The sequence below is a fragment of the Heterodontus francisci genome, chromosome 35, assembly GCF_036365525.1.
Source record: "Heterodontus francisci isolate sHetFra1 chromosome 35, sHetFra1.hap1, whole genome shotgun sequence".
NCBI lineage: Eukaryota > Metazoa > Chordata > Chondrichthyes > Heterodontiformes > Heterodontidae > Heterodontus > Heterodontus francisci.
The window spans coordinates 51,359,129-51,379,953 of NC_090405.1; the positions used below are offsets into that span (position 1 = coordinate 51,359,129).

At 45.1% G+C, this 20,825-nt stretch overlaps 1 protein-coding gene across 1 annotated transcript in view; it reads left to right on the forward strand.

The window, feature by feature from the left end:
* The first annotated feature begins 703 nt into the window (after window positions 1–703).
* Window positions 704–20,825, forward strand: part of map1aa (microtubule-associated protein 1Aa) — a 29,162-nt gene continuing 9,040 nt past the window's right edge. Inside the window, exons 1-4 of the mRNA XM_068015556.1 lie at window positions 704–784; window positions 3,070–3,210; window positions 4,366–14,851; window positions 16,941–17,173. Of these exons, the coding sequence (XP_067871657.1) occupies window positions 4,504–14,851; window positions 16,941–17,173 (10,581 nt within the window). The 5' untranslated portion in view covers window positions 704–784; window positions 3,070–3,210; window positions 4,366–4,503. The remainder of the gene's footprint in view (window positions 785–3,069; window positions 3,211–4,365; window positions 14,852–16,940; window positions 17,174–20,825) is intronic.

Below are 20,825 nucleotides of genomic sequence, written 5' to 3' on the forward strand. Positions count from 1 at the left end.
AATTCCCAGTGCAGCACTGAAGGAACGCTGCACTGCCAGAGGTGCCATCTTTTGGATGAGACGTTTAACCGACGCCCCAATCTGTTCTCTAAGGTGGACATTAAATTCCAATGGCACTATTTAAAGACGAACAGGGAAGTTCTCCTCCGTGTCCTAGACAATATTTATGCCTCAACCAACACCAAAAACAGATGATCTGGTCGTTATCACATTGCTGCTTGTGGGATCTTGCTGTGTACCAATTGGCTGCTGCGTTTCCTACATTACAACACTGACTACACTTCAGAAAAAAACTTAATTGACTGTAAAACACTGACCTCCTGAGGTTGTGAAAAACACTGTATGAATAGAAATTTCTTTCTCCATATCACTGCAGTCTCTCTTGCCCATTGGTTTCCCCTGCCCTATATGAGATGGGTAAACTGCATACACGTTCATGTTGCAACCGAAGCAGACTACAGTTACGCTATCAAAGGTAGTAGTCCGTGAATTAGGAAACTAAGTTTGGGATGTGTTGGACACTGCTGACTGTTGCACTGGTGTCTAACCTGTGACTTGCAGCTGATGAATTCAGTCTGAGGTGGCAAATCTTTCATTCCTGGAGACTCCAGGGAAATCCTGGACTGTTTGCGACCCAATAACCTGGTGCAGAGTGGTCAGTTATACAATCAAAATCTCTTTTTTTTTCTCTTTTGCTCCAGGCCAGAAGACACTTCACCACAGAAGTGATATTCTGGAGACCGTGGTCCTAGTTAATCCTACTGAAGACACAGTCGCCTCTGAGGTAATGCTGAACAATTCATAGAATTTATGCACAGAAACTGGTCAGCCACAGTTATTTTTAACCACTGCAGTGGATGGCAATGTTTACTGGTCATCTTGTGTCATCCTGAAGCTGGGAGGGGGACTGAAGCTATTTGTGTTGAGAAGATTAAGTGCAGGGCCAAAGCTCTAAAGAACATTGAGGTAAAGGAAAGTATTCCTGGAGCACAGGAAGGGAAAGAGGAAATTTCAGGGCGCTAATATTTTCTAGATGAATACAAACGAGAGAGGTTCTGATAGTGTGAAAGGCAGGAGATTTGTGACGTACAGATAGAAGTATATGAAAAGTTTTTTGTGCAGTGCACACTTTCTGTAAATGTTCCACTTACTTCCTGTGACACTTGCCCCAGCCCCAGTTCTTGATTGGACAGAACAGAATTTGACATATTTCAGTCACAGTGGCTGTTTCAGCTCACTGTGTTACGTGGCAAAAGGCACCTATTGTAGTGAGTTAACATGTCCAGCAACACTTTGAGCAAAGCTGTGGGAAGCCTGTTAGTTTCTAATGATGCATTTGGGTCGTAGAGTTCTCAGTGAGCACCTTCAGCACTGACGGACTTACGGACAGGTTCCTTGCTTTTACTGACATTGGGAGGTTCCCAGTGTGTGCAAAGTTGTTGACTGGACCCACTGTCCAAGTAGCATCTCCCTGACTGGCTTGAGGGCAGTGTGGAGACTGAAGTCGTTGTGGAGGGGTGGGATGGAGCTGGGAGGCTGGATTCCAACCCCGTTATTTCTTGTACAACAATATAATAAAAGCAAAATACTGCGGATGCTGGAAATCTGAAACAAAAACAAGAAATGCTGGAATCACTCAGCAGGTCTGGCAGCATCAGTGGAAAGAGGAGCAGAGTTAACGTTTCGGGTCAGTGACCCTTCTTCGGAACTGACAAATATTAGAAAAGTCACAGGTTATAAGTAGGTGAGGTGGGGGTGGGGCAAGAGATAACAAAGGAGGTCGAGATTGGACCAGGCCACATAGCTGACCAAAAGGTCACGGAGCAAAGGCAAACAATATGTTAATGATGTGTTGAAAGACAAAGCATTAGTACAGATTAGGTGTTAATACACTGAATATTGAACAGCAGCAAGTGCAAACCTGAAAAAAAAACAGTGGGTAAGCAAACTGAACAAACTAAGATGAAATGAAATAAATGCAAAAAAAAAGATTGTAAAAAATGTAAAAAAAGAATGTTTAAAAAAAAAAGGAAGAAAAAATAACTAAAAATGAAAGTAAAATGGGGGGCTGTCATGCTCTGAAATTATTGAACTCAATGTTCAGTCCGGCAGGCTGTAGTGTGCCTAATCGGAAAATGAGATGCTGTTCCTTGAGCTTGCGTTGATGTTCACTGGAACACTGCAGCAATCCCAGGACAGAGATATGAACATGAGAGCAGGGGGGAGTGTTGAAATGGCAAGCAACCGGAAGCTCAGGGTCCTGCTTGCGGACTGAGCGGAGATGTTCCGCAAAGCGGTCACCCAGTCTGCGCTTGGTCTCCCCAATGTAGAGGAGACCACACTGTGAGCAGCGAATACAGTATACTACATTGAAAGAAGTACAAGTAAATCGCTGCTTCACCTGAAAGGAGTGTTTGGGGCCTGGGATAGTGAGGAGAGAGGAGGTAAATAGGCAGGTATTACACCTCCTGCGATTGCAGGGGAAGGTGCCATGGGACGGGGACGAGGTGGTGGGGGTAATGGAGGAGTGGACCAGGGTGTCGCGGAGGGATCGATCCCTTCGGAATGCTGACAGGGGAAGGGAGGGGAAGATGCGACTGGTAGTGGCATCACGCTGGAGGTGGCGGAAATGGCGGAGGATGATCCTTTGGATATGGAGGCTGATGGGGTGAAAAGTGAGGACACGGGGAACCCTGTCACGGTTCTGGGAGGGAGGGGAAGGGGTGAGGGTAGAGGTGCGAGGAATGGGCCGGACATGGTTGAGGGCGCTGTCAAGCACAGTGGGGGGAAATCCTCGGTTGAGGAAAAAGGTCATATCAGAAGCACCGTCATGGAAGGTTGCATCATCAGAGCAGATGCGTCGGAGGCGGAGAAACTGGGCGAATGGAATGGAGTCCTTACAGGAGGTAGGGTGTGAAGAAGTGTAGTCGAGGTAGCTGTGGGAGTCGGTGGGCTTATAATGGATGTTGGTAGACAACCTATCCCCAGAGATGGAGACAGAGAAGTCGAGGAAGGGAAGGGAAGTGTCAGAGATGGACCATGTAAAGGGTTTCTTGTGTCTTGTTCTAGGTTCACTCACTCGTGACAGACTCGTCCCGCCATAAGCTCTTGGTTCTCTGCGGACAAACTTCTGACCAAGAAGGAGATCTCATTCTGCAAACTGGAAGCTACTCTTTTCAAAGATTCATCGAGACGTTTGCAGACCCTGAGGTGAGATTTACTTGCATGAACTTTTAAGCTCGTAGCTACTGCTCTTGATTCCTAAAGGCCAGATGAATGAGGAAGGGCAGCAGTGAACAGAGGGTGGGAAAGGCAAGAAAGACTTGTGTGCTACGTGTATACCCATCACATCTGTCAGAAATGTCTTGAACCATTTCTCTATGAATGTCTCTGGTTTAAGCATAGAAACATAGAAAATAGGAGCAGGAGTAGGCCATTCGGCCCTTCGAGCCTGCTCCGCCATTCATTATGATCATGGCTGATTTTCCAACTCAGTAACCTGTTCCCGCTTTCTCCCCAATAGAAAGTGAGTAGCGGACCCAGATTCCAGGTTTGATTTCTGGACAGTAAGTGATCTCAGCTTTGCATGGAGCTGGTTCTGGAGTAGGGGGATGAAGAACCAGCCAAGATTCCCTTTGCTGCTCCAGTGACATCTGTTGGAGAATCGGTGTCAAGACAGATTGATCTTGGCTGTGATGCTTTCCGCAGTTGAGTGGCCTACTCTCCAGCCCCATCCATGAAGAATGTTACCTGGGCACAGGACTGCGGGGCTTCATGGGTGCTTGGATCTATAGCCCAGCTATGGTCAGTGCCTTCAGCGGAGAGAGAAAGACCATTAATAATGGATGTACAAACTGTTTTAGCTTGTTTTAAAAGTATTAAAATATTAAAAATCTTAAATATTGCAGAGAAGAGCTCCAACCAGTTCAGCCTTTCCTGATAAGTATATCCTTTCTGTTCTGGTGTCATATTATCATAGAAAATAGAAAGAGCTATCTAGTTTAGTCTCACTCTCCTGCTCTTTCCCCATGGCTCTGTAAATTTTCCACTCAAATATTTACCTCCTTTCCTTTTGAAAGTTACTATTGAATCTGCTTCCACCGCCCTTTCAGGCAGCGCATTCCAGATCACAACAACTCACTGCGTCAAATGTTTTTCCAGGCCATCTTTGTTTCTTTTGCCAATGTCCTGCAACCTGTGTCCTCTGGTTATCCACCCTTCTGCTGATATTATCCATGTGAATCCTTTTTGCACCTTACTCCACTATCTCATTGTCCTTTTTATAATGCAGAGATCAGAGCTGACTGACTTGTACTTTAGTGTGGATGAAGTGTGTCTAAAACTCTTTAATTGCCGTTGTTTCAGGTCACAGAACTACTCAGCAGTACAGACATCGACACCAAGGCCTGTGTTACTATCTGCCACTCTGGAGAAGGAGACTGGAGCAACCTAATACAGCACAATCTCCAGGGGTTCATCAGCATTAAACTGAACCCGGCACCCATGCTGCCAGAGATGGATGGCGTCTCTGAATTTACAGAGTACCTCACGGAATCCGTTGAGGTTCCGTCGCCCTTTGACCTGCTAGAACCTCCGACCTCAGGAGGCTTCCTCAAACTGTCCAAGCCATGCTGCTACATCTTCCCTGGCGGAAGAGGCGACTCGGCACTATTTGCCGTGAACGGTTTCAACATCCTCGTGGATGGAGGATCTGAGAGGAAGTCTTGCTTCTGGAAGCTAGTCCGTCACTTGGACAGGATTGACTCCATTTTGTTGACACACATAGGCGCAGATAATTTACCTGGAATTAATGGGCTGCTTCAGCGAAAGATTGCTGAACAGGATGAGGAACAATCGCAAGGATCCACCACGTACAGTGACTGGATTAAGAACCTTATCTCCCCTGAATTGGGAGTGGTATTCTTCAACGTCCCTGACAAACTGAAAATGCACGAGTCCTCTATGAAGGTTAAAAGAAGCATTGAAGAAGCCTGTTTAACACTACAGTACTTAACCAAACTGGGAGTCAAACCAGAACCTCTCAACAGAGTTGTTGGTGCTACAATTGACCCTATCCCACTATTCCACAAAATGGGAGTTGGGCGATTAGACATGTATATCCTCAACCCAGTGAAAGACAGCAAGGAAATGCAGTTCCTGATGCAAAAGTGGGCAGGGAACAGCAAAGCAAAGACTGGCATCATTCTACCAAATGGAAAAGAAGGCGAGATTTCAGTCCCTTATCTCACGTCGATTACAGCTTTAGTGGTGTGGCATCCTGCCAACCCGACAGAGAAAATAGTCCGCGTTCTTTTTCCTGGTAATGCACCACAGAACAAAATCTTGGAAGGACTGGAGAAATTGAAACACCTGGATTTCCTAAAGTACCCCGTCGCCACGCAGAAAGATCTTACTACTGGCATGACGACTCCTGTTGTGAAACAGACAAAAATAAGACAAAGGACTGATAGCAAAGAAAGCCTCAAATCTTCCCCCAAGTCTTCAGCTGCTAAACCAGTGAAGAAGGAGGAACCACATGAAGAGATAGTTACAAAACATCCAGATGTTAAGACAGAAGCAGTAAAGGAAGACAAGTTAGAAAAGAAAGAGGAGAGAAAGGGAAAGACAGAGGTGGAGAAAGCAACAACAGACATAATAAAAACAGAAAAGAAGAAGTTAGTCAAGGAGAAAACCGTCAAAAAACACATCAAAGACAAACTGGCAAAATCAGAAGAAAAGAAGGACAAAGAAAAAAAAGAGATCAAAAAGGAGAAGAGGGAAGTAAAGAAGGATGACATAAAAAAGGAAGAGAAAAAGGACATTAAGAAAGATGAGAAAAAGAAAGAAAAGGAGGCCAAAAAGGAGTCAAAGAAATCTCTCAAAGCCGACCTCAAACCATTTACACCAGAGGTGAGGAAAACCCTACATAAAGCAAAAGGAACTGGGAAGAAAATGGACTCCGCTAAAACTAAAGTGGCAAAGGAAGCCATTGTGGAACAAAAAGGTGAGCCCACAGCTCCTGAAACAATGACAGCCGAACAAACAGTCACTCAGTTAAAGGAGGAGAGATCTGTAATGTCATCACCAGAAGATCTGACCAAGGACTTTGAGCAACTGAAAAACGAAGAGACAATCAAGATAGAGGCTGTCTGTGTGGAGCCAGGCAAAAGTCCTGCTGATGCAAAAGGAACAGCTCCTGTGGAAAAGGAAACACTACCTGATACGCTTGCGCCCAGCCATCAGCAGGACATGATAATAGCGCCAGTTGTTACCGACATAAAGGCTCCTCTTGAATCTCCAGATGAAGGAATAAATACTACAGATGTAGAGGGAGAATCACCGCGTGAGGAACAAATTATCTGTCGACCTGAACCAACAACGGAGAAGTTTGAAGATGAAGGTGCTGGAATGGAGGAATCATTGGAAATGAGTGAATTGGAAGAAAAGGTAGTGAGGACAGAGAAGGATGAAGAAAGCTTAATTAAAGATGAATTAGAAACTCCACTTGATGAAGAGGAAGATTACATTGCTAAGGAAAAAATCAAAATGCCAGAAAAGTTAGAAAAAGAAGTTGGAAGAAAGGATGAAATGGAAGAAATGGAAAAATGTGAAAGATACATTGAAACAGTGGGAACAAGGGAGCAGGTAGAAGAAAGTGAAGGGGAAGAGGTGGTTGAGAAAGCAGAACTGGAAGAAACGGTGGAAGGTGCAGAAGAAGATAAAAATCTAAAAACCAAGGAGAAAGAAGGAGTGCTTCATGATGAATTGAAAGATAAACAACAAATTGGTGAAAAACAAGACAAAGATATCATTGAATGTGAAATTTCTCCAGCACAGAAAAAGGAAATTGCAACACCGGAATCCAAAGAGACCAAGACTAAGGTAGAGACAGCAGCAACCCAGCTGCCAACTGCACAAGGGGCAGTGGCCGAGCCAATCTCATACATCCAGGATGAAACTATCCCTGGCTATTCTGAGACTGAACAAACCATTTCCGATGAAGAAATTCACGATGAGCAGGAAGACCAAATGCCGCACCTGAAATATGAAGTTGACACTTATGACATCTCTGTGCCAGACGATACAAGGTCGTTTGATGCAGTCCATGGGATGAAAGAGATGAAGGCTATGTCAGGGGCTGAGATTGGGGCCAAGGGCTTCATTAGAGAGGAGCCTGAAATTGTTGTTTACCCCTCGGAGATAGTTGCTGCACCACTTGCTGAGGAGGAGCATATCTCGTCGGCAGCTTCAATTACCGAGTGCGACAAGCTGTCTTCCTTTGCCACGTCAGTAGCAGAGGACCAGTCAGTAGCATCAGTAACAGCACCTCAGACTGAAGAGACTGGGAAGAGCTCACTCTTATTGGACACTGTCAATAGCATGGCTTCCTCCAGAACAGAAGCCACTCAAGGCAGGGATTACGTTCCCTCGGCAGGCACAATATCACCGACTTCCTCACTGGAGGAGGACAAATGCTTTAAATCTCCGCCTTCTGAAGATTTTCACCCTGTCCCTGAAGTAGCTGCTAAAATGGAGGAAGAGGAGGAGGAAGAGGAAGAAGAGGACCAGACACCAAATGTAGAGGTTCCAACGAAACTAAAAGAGCAATATACTGCAATGTTTCCAGAAAAGAGCATGCCCGCTCCCTGTGTGCCGGGTGACTATATTACTGAGAGCCAAATTGCTGACTTTCAGAGTACTGATTATAAACTTAAGCCTTCCTTACATTTTGATGCTGATTTGCCAGAAAGCGATGACAAATGCATCAGTCCAGATGATAGCACGGTAAAAATGGCCTCCCCAACTCAGTCAGGACCCACCAGTGCTGGACATACACCTTTCCACCAGTCACCTGTTGAGGAAAGAACTGACTCAGTTGAGGCAGATCTAGGCAAACAGGTTGCAGACAAAGCATCCTTGCATGCTGAGAAACCAGTTAAAAGCCAAGATACAACTCCACCTAGTTCACAGCAGAGTCCTCTCGGTGACATGCCGCTTAAACCCGAGTTATTCAAAGAACCTTTGCTGCCTTATTCACCCATTCTCCTGGAGTTGGATACCTGTGAGCCTGAACTGACAACAAAAGAGAAAATGATTCACGAGCAGGAACTGACCGCAACAGAAAAAATGGAAAAAGATGCCCACGAGACTGAACACGCACCGACTGAGAAACTGGAGCGAGATGTTCAAGAGAAGAAACCTACCCACGACAAACTGATGGAAGCAGAGACGCTAGAGATGAAACCTGCAGGTGTTGGAAAGTTAGAAAAAGAATTATCTGAGAAAAAGGTGAACATTGAAAAAGACCTGGTGAAAAAACCTGCCATTGGGGAACAAACGGCAACAGAAATGCCAGAGCCTAAACCTGCAGAAGTGAAAACAATGGCTCCAGAAATTCTGGAGCAGAAACCTGTAACCACTGAAAAGACGGAAAAGGAGGACCTAGAGCAGAAATCCACTGATACTGAAAAGGTGAAAAAAGAAGTTCCAGAAAAGCAACTTGCAGATTCAGATATTGTGGAAAGGGTGGAGCAAGAGAAGGTATCCATTGATGTTGGAAAGATGGAAAAAGAGGATTTGGAAAAAAAACCTGGAGATGTTTGTTTGGAAAAGAAACTGGGAGATGTTGGAAAGATAGAAAAAGAGGATTTGGAAAAGAAACCTGGAGATGTTTGTTTGGAAAAGAAAGCAGGAGATGTTGGAAAGATAGAAAAAGAGGATTTGGAAAAGAAACCTGGAGATGTTTGTTTGGAAAAGAAACCTGGAGATGTTGGAAAGATGGAAAAAGAGGATTTGGAAAAAAAACCTGGAGATGTTTGTTTGGAAAAGAAACCGGGAGATGTTGGAAAGATAGAAAAAGAGGATTTGGAAAAGAAACCTGGAGATGTTTCTTTGGAAAAGAAAGCAGGAGATGTTGGAAAGATAGAAAAAGAGGATTTGGAAAAGAAACCTGGAGATGTTTGTTTGGAAAAGAAACCTGGAGATGTTGGAAAGATGGAAAAAGAGGATTTGGAAAAGAAACCGGGAGATGTTGAAAAGATAGAAAAGGAGGATTTGGAAAAGAAACCAGGAGATGTTTGTTTGGAAAAGAAACCTGGAGATGTTGGAAAGATGGAAAAAGAAGATTTGGAAAAGAAACCAGGGGATGTTTGTTTGGAAAAGAAACCGGGAGATGTTGGAAAGATGGAAAAAGAGGATTTGGAAAAGAAAGCAGGAGATGTTGGAAAGATGGAAAAAGAAGATTTGGCAAAGAAACCAGGAGATGTTGGAAAGATGGAAAAAGAGGATTTGGAAAAGAAACCTGGAGATGTTTGTTTGGAAAAGAAACCTGGAGATGTTGGAAAGATGGAAAAAGAGGATTTGGAAAAGAAACCTGGAGATGTTTGTTTGGAAAAGAAACCTGGAGATGTTGGAAAGATGGAAAAAGAGGATTTGGAAAAGAAAGCAGGAGATGTTGGAAAGATGGAAAAAGAGGATTTAGAAAAGAAACCTGGAGATGTTTGTTTGGAAAAGAAAGCAGGAGATGTTGGAAAGATGGAAAAAGAGGATTTAGAAAAGAAACCAGGAGATGTTTGTTTGGAAAAGAAACCTGGAGATGTTGGAAAGATGGAAAAAGAGGATTTGGAAAAGAAAGCAGGAGATGTTGGAAAGATGGAAAAAGAGGATTTAGAAAAGAAACCTGGAGATGTTTGTTTGGAAAAGAAAGCAGGAGATGTTGGAAAGATGGAAAAAGAGGATTTTGAAAAGAAACCTGGAGATGTTTGTTTGGAAAAGAAAGCAGGAGATGTTGGAAAGATGGAAAAAGAGGATTTTGAAAAGAAACCTGGAGATATTGGAAATATTGAACATGAGATAGCAGAGAAAAAGCCTGGAGATATTGGAAAGGTGGAAAAAGAGGAAATAGAACAGCATTCAACATATATTGAAAAGATATCTAAAGTAGACCTAATGAATAAAGTAGAAAAGGAGGACATCGAAAAGAAACCTGAAGATGTTGAAAAGATGGACAAAGAGGTACCAGAGAAGAAAGCTCCTGATGCCATAAAGATGGAAAAAGAGATCCTGGAGACAAAACTTGTAGATAAAGAAAAATTGGGAAAAGGCATATCGGAGAGCGAACTTGTAGCATTCGGGAAAATGGAACAAGAGGCTGCAGAGAAGAAACTGTCCGATATTGAAAAGATGAAACCGTGTATGCTAGAGAAGGAACACACAACAGAAAAAGTGGATAAAGATAGCCAACAAAGGAAAGAAGAATTTGACAGAGAACAAGCAGCAACAGAAAAATTCTCCAAAGACATTTCAGAGAAGGGACACACAACAACAGATGTTCAGGAAGAGAATTTCAAATTTGAATATTCCCAAATCGATTCAACAGCAAAGCACATCAGTGAGACACAAGGTGTATTAAAAGATAAAGGAGAAAGTGTAGGTGTGGTGGTCTGTTCATCAAAAGATGAAGATCTTCCTGAGATTATGGAAGGCAAGGCAATACTCGAAAGTGAACTACCGCCAACAACAGAAAAATTGCCAACACCAAAAAGTGAGGGAGAAGTTTCTGTAAAACCACTTATCCCTAAGGACATTTCACCTACAGATCATCAAACTGTTCTTGCAGACAAAATAAAGCCTGTAGAAGTAAAAGAAAATAATTTATTGAAAGGGGATGATCTGTTAAAGTCTGAGCCTTCTCTGTGTCTGAAAGATGAATCTGCAACAAAGCTTGGTTTACCCAAAAGTGAACTGATGTTTGAAAGCCAGGAAAAGCACGAAGCTGAATACATCTGTACTCCAGAAAAGAAAATGACAGATGTTGCTACAAAGCCAGATGTATGGGAAACTCGCACTGAACGCACAAGTCCGAAAGCAGATCAGATGTCCTCTTTAGAGATTGGTAGCCATTCTGCAAGCAAGACTGAACAATTCATCGTGGACACAAAGCCTGCAGTTGAATCCAGCAAATGGGATCCTCCTTCCTACGAATCTCAATATTATTTGGAAAAGGATGCTGCTGTTACATCTCAGAAGCGTTCTCCGGAGGATCCTTCATTGGAGGTATTTCAGGTAAAGGATCCACTAACTGGAAAGAAGGAAGAGAAAGAGACTGCAAGCGAATACAAGTACTCTTCATATGAAGATGAAAGGAAGGAATTTTCCAGTGGGTTTGACTATTCTTGGACTATTGGGAAAGAAAGCAGTGATATTCCATTTGACTATGCCAGTATGTTTGAAAAGAATAAGGATCTATCTCTGGAGCTGATGCCTTCAGTCACATCTCCGCAACCTGAATGCTCACGGACTGACAAAATCTCAGTGTCCTCAACAATAGGAACGGCTCAAGAAACATTCAGAGATTCAACTGGGGAAATCTTAGTGAAGCAAGAAAGGCTGCTGGACAGTCTTATTGATGCTGCTAGTAAAGAGCAAACCCTTTTGGGACAAGAGGATGTGTATCCTCCACCAGATGTGTATGAGTACGCTGATATATTGAGGGATAGTGAGGCTGTGACTTGTGGTAAGGGCTTTACTCCTGCTGAACAAGCACATGTTTTCAGCAAATCAACACATTCTCCTGCTGAAGAATTAAAAGATACTTGTGGTCAATTAGATGACCATTCTGTGAGCCATACAGAGCCAAAACCAGTCAGTCCCAAACTTTCCACAGAACAGGACTCCACAACCGCACAAGAGGAAGGTTATTCCGCAAAGGAAGGAAAGGGCCTAGATACTGAGAAGAAAGCATTCACCTACGCAGAGATAGATGAGAAGGTAACTGCTCTTGGGCTTGAAAACCTGGTGAAGTCACAGAAGGAACCAGAGTCGAAAGGTTTTGGTTATCTGTCGCAACAGCGAGAGCTGCCGTCTGAAATGTCCTGGGAGGCTGGGCAGGCGGAGGAGTCTACACTGCACATGTCACCAATAGAAAAGGAATTGTCACCTTGTAGCCAATTGGGAGCAGAGTCAGTAACACACATTCTGTCTGCGGAATGTGAAATGAGAACAGCAGGAGCAGTTGAATATGCAGAGATTCCAGATATGCATAAATCCCCCTCTCCGACATTGAAAGAAGCTCCATTGAGTGATCTGGGGCCTGATGTGAAAGCAAAGGACAGGCAGCTGTGTGGAATGACACTGGAAGCTGGTAAGGATGGAGAAAGGGAATACCTTCCCCATCCTGCCTCTCCTGAACAGAGGAAAACATCAGCTCCAAGCAGCGCCGAGTCAAAAGACAGTCCTTCTGCTTCAGTCCTGTACGCTGAAATCCCACAGTTAGACAGCAACGTTTTTGGAACCAGTGTGGAATACACATCGATGAGGCAGAAAGAGCCAGATTCAAACGTTCTGGGGTATTATGAGAAGGAAGCTGACGAGAGCAGCAGTGACTCGGAGTTGGAGAAAGGTGCCAAGGAAAAATCAGAAAAGGAATCTCCGTCAGACAAATCTCAGCAAGGGAAGGAACTGAGATGCTCGTACGCAGAAATGCAAGAGGTGGATGGGAAAGCTCCATCTCCCAGCCAGGGTCAGCAACCTCGGGCAGCGCAGCAACTGGGATCGCTGACTGCAGGAGGCAGTGCTCCAAAGCCAGAGGATAGCAAGCTGACCGAGAAAGAGCACAGTCTGCCGAAATCACAGAAAGAGCAGCTCACCTCTTGCCACGCAGAAAAGGACATTTCATGTACAAGTGATCATAAAGAGACACTGGCAAGCTTTTCTTATGGGCTTAAATATCCTTATTTGGAGGATAGGGACACATTCCACACAAAACATGAAGACCAAGGGGAGCTGGTAAAGTCCACGCTTGCTGAATTTGAGTGCACCAGTAAACCAGCCAGACTGCCATCTGACGAGGGGAAAGATCCTGACAAAATCAAACTCCAGGAAGGACAGGTAGAGGACAAGCAGTGGAGTCCTGCTGCAATTTCTTGTAGCAAAGACCAAGAGCTCCCTGTGTGTGCTGTTGAATGTCCACCATCAGCGGAGTCAGAGCAATGGGCAACCAAATTCGAACATCCATACACGACAAAGGAAGAAAAGTCATCTGGTGCTCAGTTTGAATATTCCTCGTTTACAGAAGAGAGAATGTTTTCAACTAGTATTCCGGGTGTGGGATTTGAAGATCACAGTGTTAAAGATGAGTATTTGGAAGTATCACAAAAAGGAGAATCTCAAACATTAGCTTTGAGTCCCTTCCAGGAAATGAAACCATTCCCACCGGTAATTCCGACTGACCTTAAAGGTGAAAGCTTATTAAAAGATGTACCACCTTTAGAGGAAGTTTCAGCACGTGACTGTGCCTCAGTCCATACTCAGCTGCAAACTGAGGACGTGTACTCCCATTCCTCATCTCCATCTTCTTGCACAGCATCTCTGTCACCAGGACCCCTTGGGGAAGCCAAAGGAAGAAGTTTAGATGAAGTCTCTCCATTAATTCCAGCAGATAAGGCCATCTCTCAGCCTCCAGAGGATGAGGACCTATCACCACCCCCTGCTGAGCACAGTTCAGCATACCTGTGTGACATTGAAGACTCCACACTATCCTGCAGAGTCGAGTGCCAAAGATCGGCCTCCTCTCCCTCTACAGCTGAAACAAAAGTGCAGAAAGAGGCAACATCCTCAGAAGCAGGGGCATCACAGCATGGGCAGGCAACAGGAGTAACTGCAATGGCTCAGACATTAACCCTGTTTCCTCCCCCTCCTCCTCTTCCTCCTCAACAGGAAGCAGCCACTGCCAATGGACCAACAGAAATGAGCTTCAGCCCATTACTGACACACAGTACTCCAGAGAAAGAGACAGACATGTTCAGCACTTCCGAATTAACAGATGACAAAAGTAGCCCAGGTTCTGAGCACGACAAATCTTACTTGGAGGAGGAGGAGGAGGAGAGTGAGTGTTTAGTCCGCCCTTCCTCACTGACATCAACTGACCAATCTTTCAGGCCATTTTTGCCTGACGTCCAGAGGGGCAGGTTGGGTGATGATCACGGAGATGCTGCCCATGACTTGGAGGGGTGCCTGGGTGCCACGTCTGACTACAAGCTTATCTCTTCGAGTGAGTACAAACGCAAAAAGGACGAGCTCTCGCCCTCTTTCATCAACCCAAGTCTGCACGAGCTGTCGGATGATGACGACGACGATGGTCACTCTCAGGATGACATTCGCACCTCTGTCCAGAAATGCTGTGCCCCACAACCCAGTGGCAGCCACACCCATCAAAACGTGGGTGAGGAGACCCCCCCTACGTCTGGCAGTGAATCGTTTCCCTTGAATTCTGACTCTGACGTACCGCCAGAGACAGAGGAATGTCCATCGATCACTGCCGACGCAGCCATAGACTCGGACGAGGACGCGGATTACCTCCCCGTCGACAAAACCACTGGGACTTCCCATCATTCGTCTGCAAGGCCAGGTCACGACCCACCCCCTGCCCCCATGATGGATCCTCATCCGCATCCTCCACAGCCCGACGTCTGCATGGTCGATCCTGAGGTTCTCTCCAATGAGCAAAACATCAGCAAGGCGGAAAAGTTGATGAAGAAGGACTTGAAGGAGAAAGTTAAGAGCACAAGGAAAATGATGAACAAATCCAAGTCAGCATCTCCCGGTCGAAAGGCTGATTCCAAGGGGAAGCACCCAGCAACGCCTGCGAAACCATCACCATCTAAAGACTCGACTGAAAAATCTCCAAAAGCAGCCTCTATGAAGAAGAAGGAGAAAGATGTAGCAGATAAACCGAGAGCCTCTAGAGCGAGCGATATCCACTCATCCCGAATGGATGATAGGGATGATATATCCAGATCTAGTCAACCCAGCATGGGGAAAGGCATGGTTAATGGAATCAAGTCTAATTCAGGTAAGAACTGTGTGGGTTAAAAGACAATAATAAGGATAGGCTTCAATTCTGGAGTTCAAATACAACCTGCCACAAATGCTATATTGAACATCTCGTGTAAAAGTCAGGTCAGTGCTGTTAAAGTCTCGCGTTGACCAAACTCCCAGTAATTCCAACAAACATCATTTGTATCATTCCATCCATTTCAGTACTTGACAAACATGCCTTTTGGTTTAGAGAGCACGATGAGACTATTGTGCCTGTCCCTGTACGATTCATAGCTACAGAACCTAGTTAAACTGCAAGCAATGTAGCCCAGAGCCTTCTATACTGGTTCAGTATCCCAAAAACACTGCCTCTGATACAGGCGCTGCATCTTGTTGAAGCTTGTTCATTTTTCATCGGACTGAATTCTTTTATTTAATAAAATACTGCTTTTTCTTCTAGTGGGGAATCCAGTAAAAGGGGGGCAATATCTTCATGAGAGCCAGGCCATTTAGGAATGCAGTCAGGAGGCACTTTGTCACACGGAAGCGTAGTGGAAATCTGAAACTCTCTTTTCCCCCAAAAGGGTGTGGATGCTGAGGGACGATTGAAGCTTTCAAGACTGAGATTGATAGATTGTTAAGTAAGGGCAGCAAGGGATGTGGAGTTAAGTTGGGTAATGGCGTTGAGGTACAGCTCAGCCCTGGGGCCTGAATGGCCGCCTTTTCGTAATATCATATTTGGTACAAAATATTATGCACTGGAGTCAGATGTCGGGAATTTCCTCTGGGTTACTCCTGCTCCTTTCCGTGAGATTTTCAGAGATTCAGCAGAAGCCCTGCCTAACCGTGAAGAGGAAGAAGGCCCCGAGGAAGTTTCCAGCAATAATTTTGAGCAACTTTACCAGAGCAGCCTAATCCAGTTGAACAGCGTTCCTATAATATTTCCATCATTTACAGTGTTTTCTAAACAGAAAATGGAGCAAATCATTATCTCTCGGAGGGGGAGGAATTCTGCACTCAGTACAGGCTGAAGCTCCCAGGGTTTCATCCATACCCACATTCTGCTTCATTGTCTGCAGTACTGAGGGAATGCTGCACTGAGAGAGTGAGATGTTAACTCGAGGTCCTGTAGGCCCCCTCAGGTGGATGTAAAAGATCACATGGCACTCTTCAAATAAGAGAAGGCGAGTTCTCCTAGTCTGCTGCCCAACATCATTGGCTTATCTGATCATTCATTCATTTGCTGTTTGTGGGAGCTTGCTGTGTATCAATTGCCGACTGTGTTTCCTCCATGGCAACAGTGATTGGCTGTGCGGTGCTTTGAAACATACCAAGGATGTGAAATACAACTCTTTGCTTCTTACACAAAATATACAGAATATGGGAAATCATTGAAACTAAATTCAGAACAGAGTGGAAGTAGTGAGTCATCAATGGCCACACACACCAAACTAGACAGGTATATTAGATACAAAAACAAGAAATGCTGGATTCACTCAGCAGGTCTGGCAGCATCTGTGGAAAGAGAAGCAGAGTTAACGTTTCGGGTCAGTGACCCTTCTTCGGAAATATTAGATATATTAGGTATATTAGATGACCTGTTAGCAAACAAATGCCTGATTGGCTAATGGTGGCACTAGCTTGTTTATAAAATGAACTGGGTAACATCTCCATTATAGAACCATACAGTGATGCTGTTCAGAAGGAGGCCATTCTGTCCATCTTGCCTTGTCCCTTGTTCTTTCCCCATAGCCCTGCCATATTCTCCTCTTCGAGTATTTATCCAATTTCCAATTGAATTTGCTTCCAACAGGTTCTCGGGCAGCGCATTCCAGATCCCACAACAACTCACTGCGCAAAAAAAAATCCTCATCTCCTCTCTTGTTCTTTTGCCAATTCACTTCAATCTGTGCCCTCTGATTGACAAACTTCCTGTCGGTGGAAGCACTTTCTCCTTATTTAATGCAGCAGTCAGGGCACTGCTATCCAGATTCCCAGGTTCATTGCTAATATGCAGGACTACTAGTTTCCAAGCCGTTGTTTTGTTGCAATCTCAGACTGTGCGATGGTCACATTAAACCTCTAACTAACTGCTTTGGTTATTGCTTTGCCTTGATTGACAGCTTCCGTCAATACAAAGACCAGTTCTGGAGTACCCCCAGGTCCCCCAGTGTATGTGGACTTGGCATACATTCCCAACCACTGCAGTGGGAAGAACGTGGACCTGGAATTCTTCAAGCGAGTCCGATCCTCCTATTACGTGGTGAGTGGCAACGACCCTGGAAGTGGGGAGCCAAGTCGAGCCGTGCTGGATGCTCTTCTGGAAGGAAAAGCCCAGTGGGGGAACAACCTTCAGGTGAGTATCGACTCTTGGCGTTTCCTTTCTCCCTCCTAAATTTTCCATCAAAAAAAAATCCCTTGTTTCCATGTGACCTCATCAGCAATTTAATTGGGATTTCTAAGATTCTAAAGTTAGCGAAATGGAAGAGAAAAGGTGAACATCAAAGTGTTTCCACCCAAGTTAGTCACTGCCTGTTTGAACGTGCTTGGATTGGGCCGATTGTTGGGGATCCACTTCGTGAATTGAGGAGAGTTTCGCCCGACAGCTCACTGAAGACATTGCAAATGTCATCCAAACCCATCAGGTTCATATGACGGGTATCCTTGGGAGTCAGAACTGCAGCTCCAGTTTGCAAATCAGAACCAGGGGACTTTCAGATTTAAAATAAAAACAGAAAGTGCTGGAAATACTCAGCACGTCGGGCGGCATCTGTGGAGAGAGAAGCAGAGTTAACGTTTCAGGTCTGTTATCTTGCATCAGAACTGGCAAAGGTCAGAAATGTAATGGGTTTTAAGCAAGTAAAGTGGGGGTGTCAGAGAACAAAAGGGATGGTGTGTGAGATTAACTGACAAGGTGGACATGAGGCAAAGGCAAAGACGGTGTGGTGAAAGATAAAGCATTAAGGGAGAGAGAGTGTTAATGACAGAATAATGAACAGCCCTAGCCAAAAACAACATGTAAAACCCAGTTTAGGGCAGGCATATGGTAAAAATAGTTATAAAACAAAAGAAAAGAAAATCATAAAAAAGGGCCAGTCATGCCCTGAAATTATTGAACTCAATGTTGAGTCCAGAAGGCTGTAGAGTGTCTAATCGGATAATGAGGTGCTGTTCCTCGAACTTGTGTTGATGTTCACTGGAATATTGCAGCAGGCCAAGGACAGACATGTGGGCACGAGAGCAGGTTGGGGGGGGTGGGTGGGTGGGTGGTGTTGAAATGGCAAGCAACTGGAAGCTCGGGGTCATGCTTTCAGACTGAGCGGAGGTGTTCCACAAAGCGGTCACCTAATCTGCGTTTGGTCTCCCCAATGTAGAGGAGACTGCATTGTGAGCAGCGAATACAGTATACTAAATTGAAAAAAGTACAAGTAAATCACTGCTTCACCTGGAAGGAGAGTTTGGGGCCTTGGATAGTGAGGAGAGAGGAGGTAAAAGGGCAGGTAATGGAGGAGTGGGCCAGGGTGTCGCGGAGGAAACCATCCCTTCGTAATGCTGACAGAGGAGGGGAGGGGTAGATGTGTTTGGTGGTGGCATCACGCTGGAGGTGGCAGAAATGGGGAAGGATGATCCTTTGGATGTGGAGGCTGGTGGGATGGGAAGTGAGGACAAGGGGAATCCTGTTGCGGTTCTGGGAGGGAGGGAAAGGGGTGAGGGCAGAAGTGCAGGAAATGGGTCGGACATGGTTCAGGGCCCTGTCATCCACAGTGGGGAGAAATCCTTGGTCGAGGAAAAGGGGAGGTGGTGGTGTAGTGGTATTTTCATTGGACAAGTAACCCAAAGACCCTAGGTATTGCTTTGGGGACATGGGTTTGAATCCCATTATAGCAGAAGGTGGAATTTGGATTCAATTAATAAATCTGGACTTAAAAGCTAGGCAATGAAACCATTGTCGATTGTTATAAAAACCCATCTGTTCAGTGATGTCCTTTAGGGAAGGAAATCTGCTGTCCTTACCTGGTCTGGCCTACATGTGACTCCAGACCCACAGAAATGTGGTTAACTCTTAAATGCCCTCTGAAATGGCCTAGCAAGCCACTCAGTTGTATCAAACCAGTGCATGGTCAATAAGGAATGATAATGGACGGAGCACCCGGCATCGACCTAGGCACCGGAAATTACAACAGCAAACCCAGCCCTGTCGACCCTGCAAAGTCCTCCTTACTAACATCTTGGGGCTTGTGCCAAAGTTGGGAGAGCTGTCCCACAGACGAGTCAAGCAACAGCCTGACATAGTCATACTCACGGAATCATACCTTACAGACAATGTCCCAGACACTGCCATCACCATCCCCGGGTATGTCAACCACATTGAAACCAAACCTCATGGATTAATGGGATTTGTCAGCCCGCCTCACTGAGCCTCATGCATGAAGAGAACACTCCTGGGGAGAACGTGGGGCAATGCTGGCACCAGTTTGAGACATCTATGGCTTCCAAAACATTAGCCCTTAGCAGAATGATCAGCTGAAATGTAGACATGGTAGCTCCAAACTCGCTATCATTTTTACATAAACTCTTTGCTTCTTAAATTGCATTAATCTGGTGACCCAATCTGTAGCATGTGTTAGCCCCTGTCGCACAGAACACAGTCTTATAATACATGGAATTACATAGGAATTTACGGCACAGAAAGAGGCCATTTGGCCCAACTGGTCCATGCTGGTGTTTAAGCCACCCTCACCGCTCTTCATCTCACCATGTCAGCATCTCCTATTCCTTTCTCCCTCATATATTTATTCAGCTTCCCCTTAAATGTCTCTGTATTATTCACCTACTCTGTGTGGTAGCGAGTTCCACATTTCCACCACTCTCTGAGTAAAGAGCTTTCTTTTGAATTCCCTATTGGAATTATTGGTGACTATCTTGTATTGATGTCCCCTAATTCTGGTTTCCCTCAGAAGTGGAAACATCTTCTCTGCATTTACCCTTTAATACAAAGATATGAATAGAGACTTCTGTCTCTATTCTGTCTTTGGGCGGCGCAGTGGTTAGCACCGCCGCCTCACAGCTCCAGGGACCCGGGTTCGATTCCGGGTACTGCCTGTGTGGAGTTTGCAAGTTCTCCCTGTGTCTGCGTGGGTTTTCTCCGGGTGCTCCGGTTTCCTCCCACATGCCAAAAGACTTGCAGGTTGGTAGGTAAATTGGCCATTATAAATTGCCCCTAGTATAGGTAGGTGGTAGGGAAATATAGGAACAGGAGGGTATGTGGTAGGAATATGGAATTAGTGTAGGATTAGTATAAATGGGTGGTTGATGGTCGGCACAGACTCGGTGGGCCGAAGGGCCTGTTTCAGTGCTGTATCTCTAAACTGTACTGCGATGCTATTTTTGCTATGATAATATACACTAGGCTTTAGTGCCTGTGGAACTGTATGTCAGCCACACTCAACACCTTCAAAGGAAACACCTTTAGTAGTGGCGAGGCTCCGTGGCAGCCCCTCCCCCACCCCTTTGCAGCTGGGCAATGGGACCTGGATTTCGATATTTAAATTAATGACCTGTATAAGTTTCAATGGACTTATTCAATCTCCCGGGCCCTCCGCGATCTCTGGCACGGTGGCCATCACTCCTGCGCCTTCAGTTCCCCGTCTGGGGAAAGACAGTGTGACACTGGTGGGGAGGGGGGAGGAGTTGATATTTTCTGTGTGGGGGAGGGGTGGAGATGGGGTCAAGTATACATAATGGATGTCGGGGATGGTGGGAAGGGGTCAACTTTAAACTTAGTTCAGCCTTGAGGGGGGGTAAAGGTCACATTTAAAAGGTAAGTGTTCTGGTGGGGGGGAAGGCAGAATAGGGACAAATCATTAATGTAATTGTTATTAGGTCTGGGAAAGGGATGTTAGAAATTTATTGGATACATTTTGGGGTGATACTACTTAAAAAATTTAAATGAGGTGGCAGGACTGGCTGCCCTTTAAAAATGGCACCATGCTGGCACAAGCAGCTGA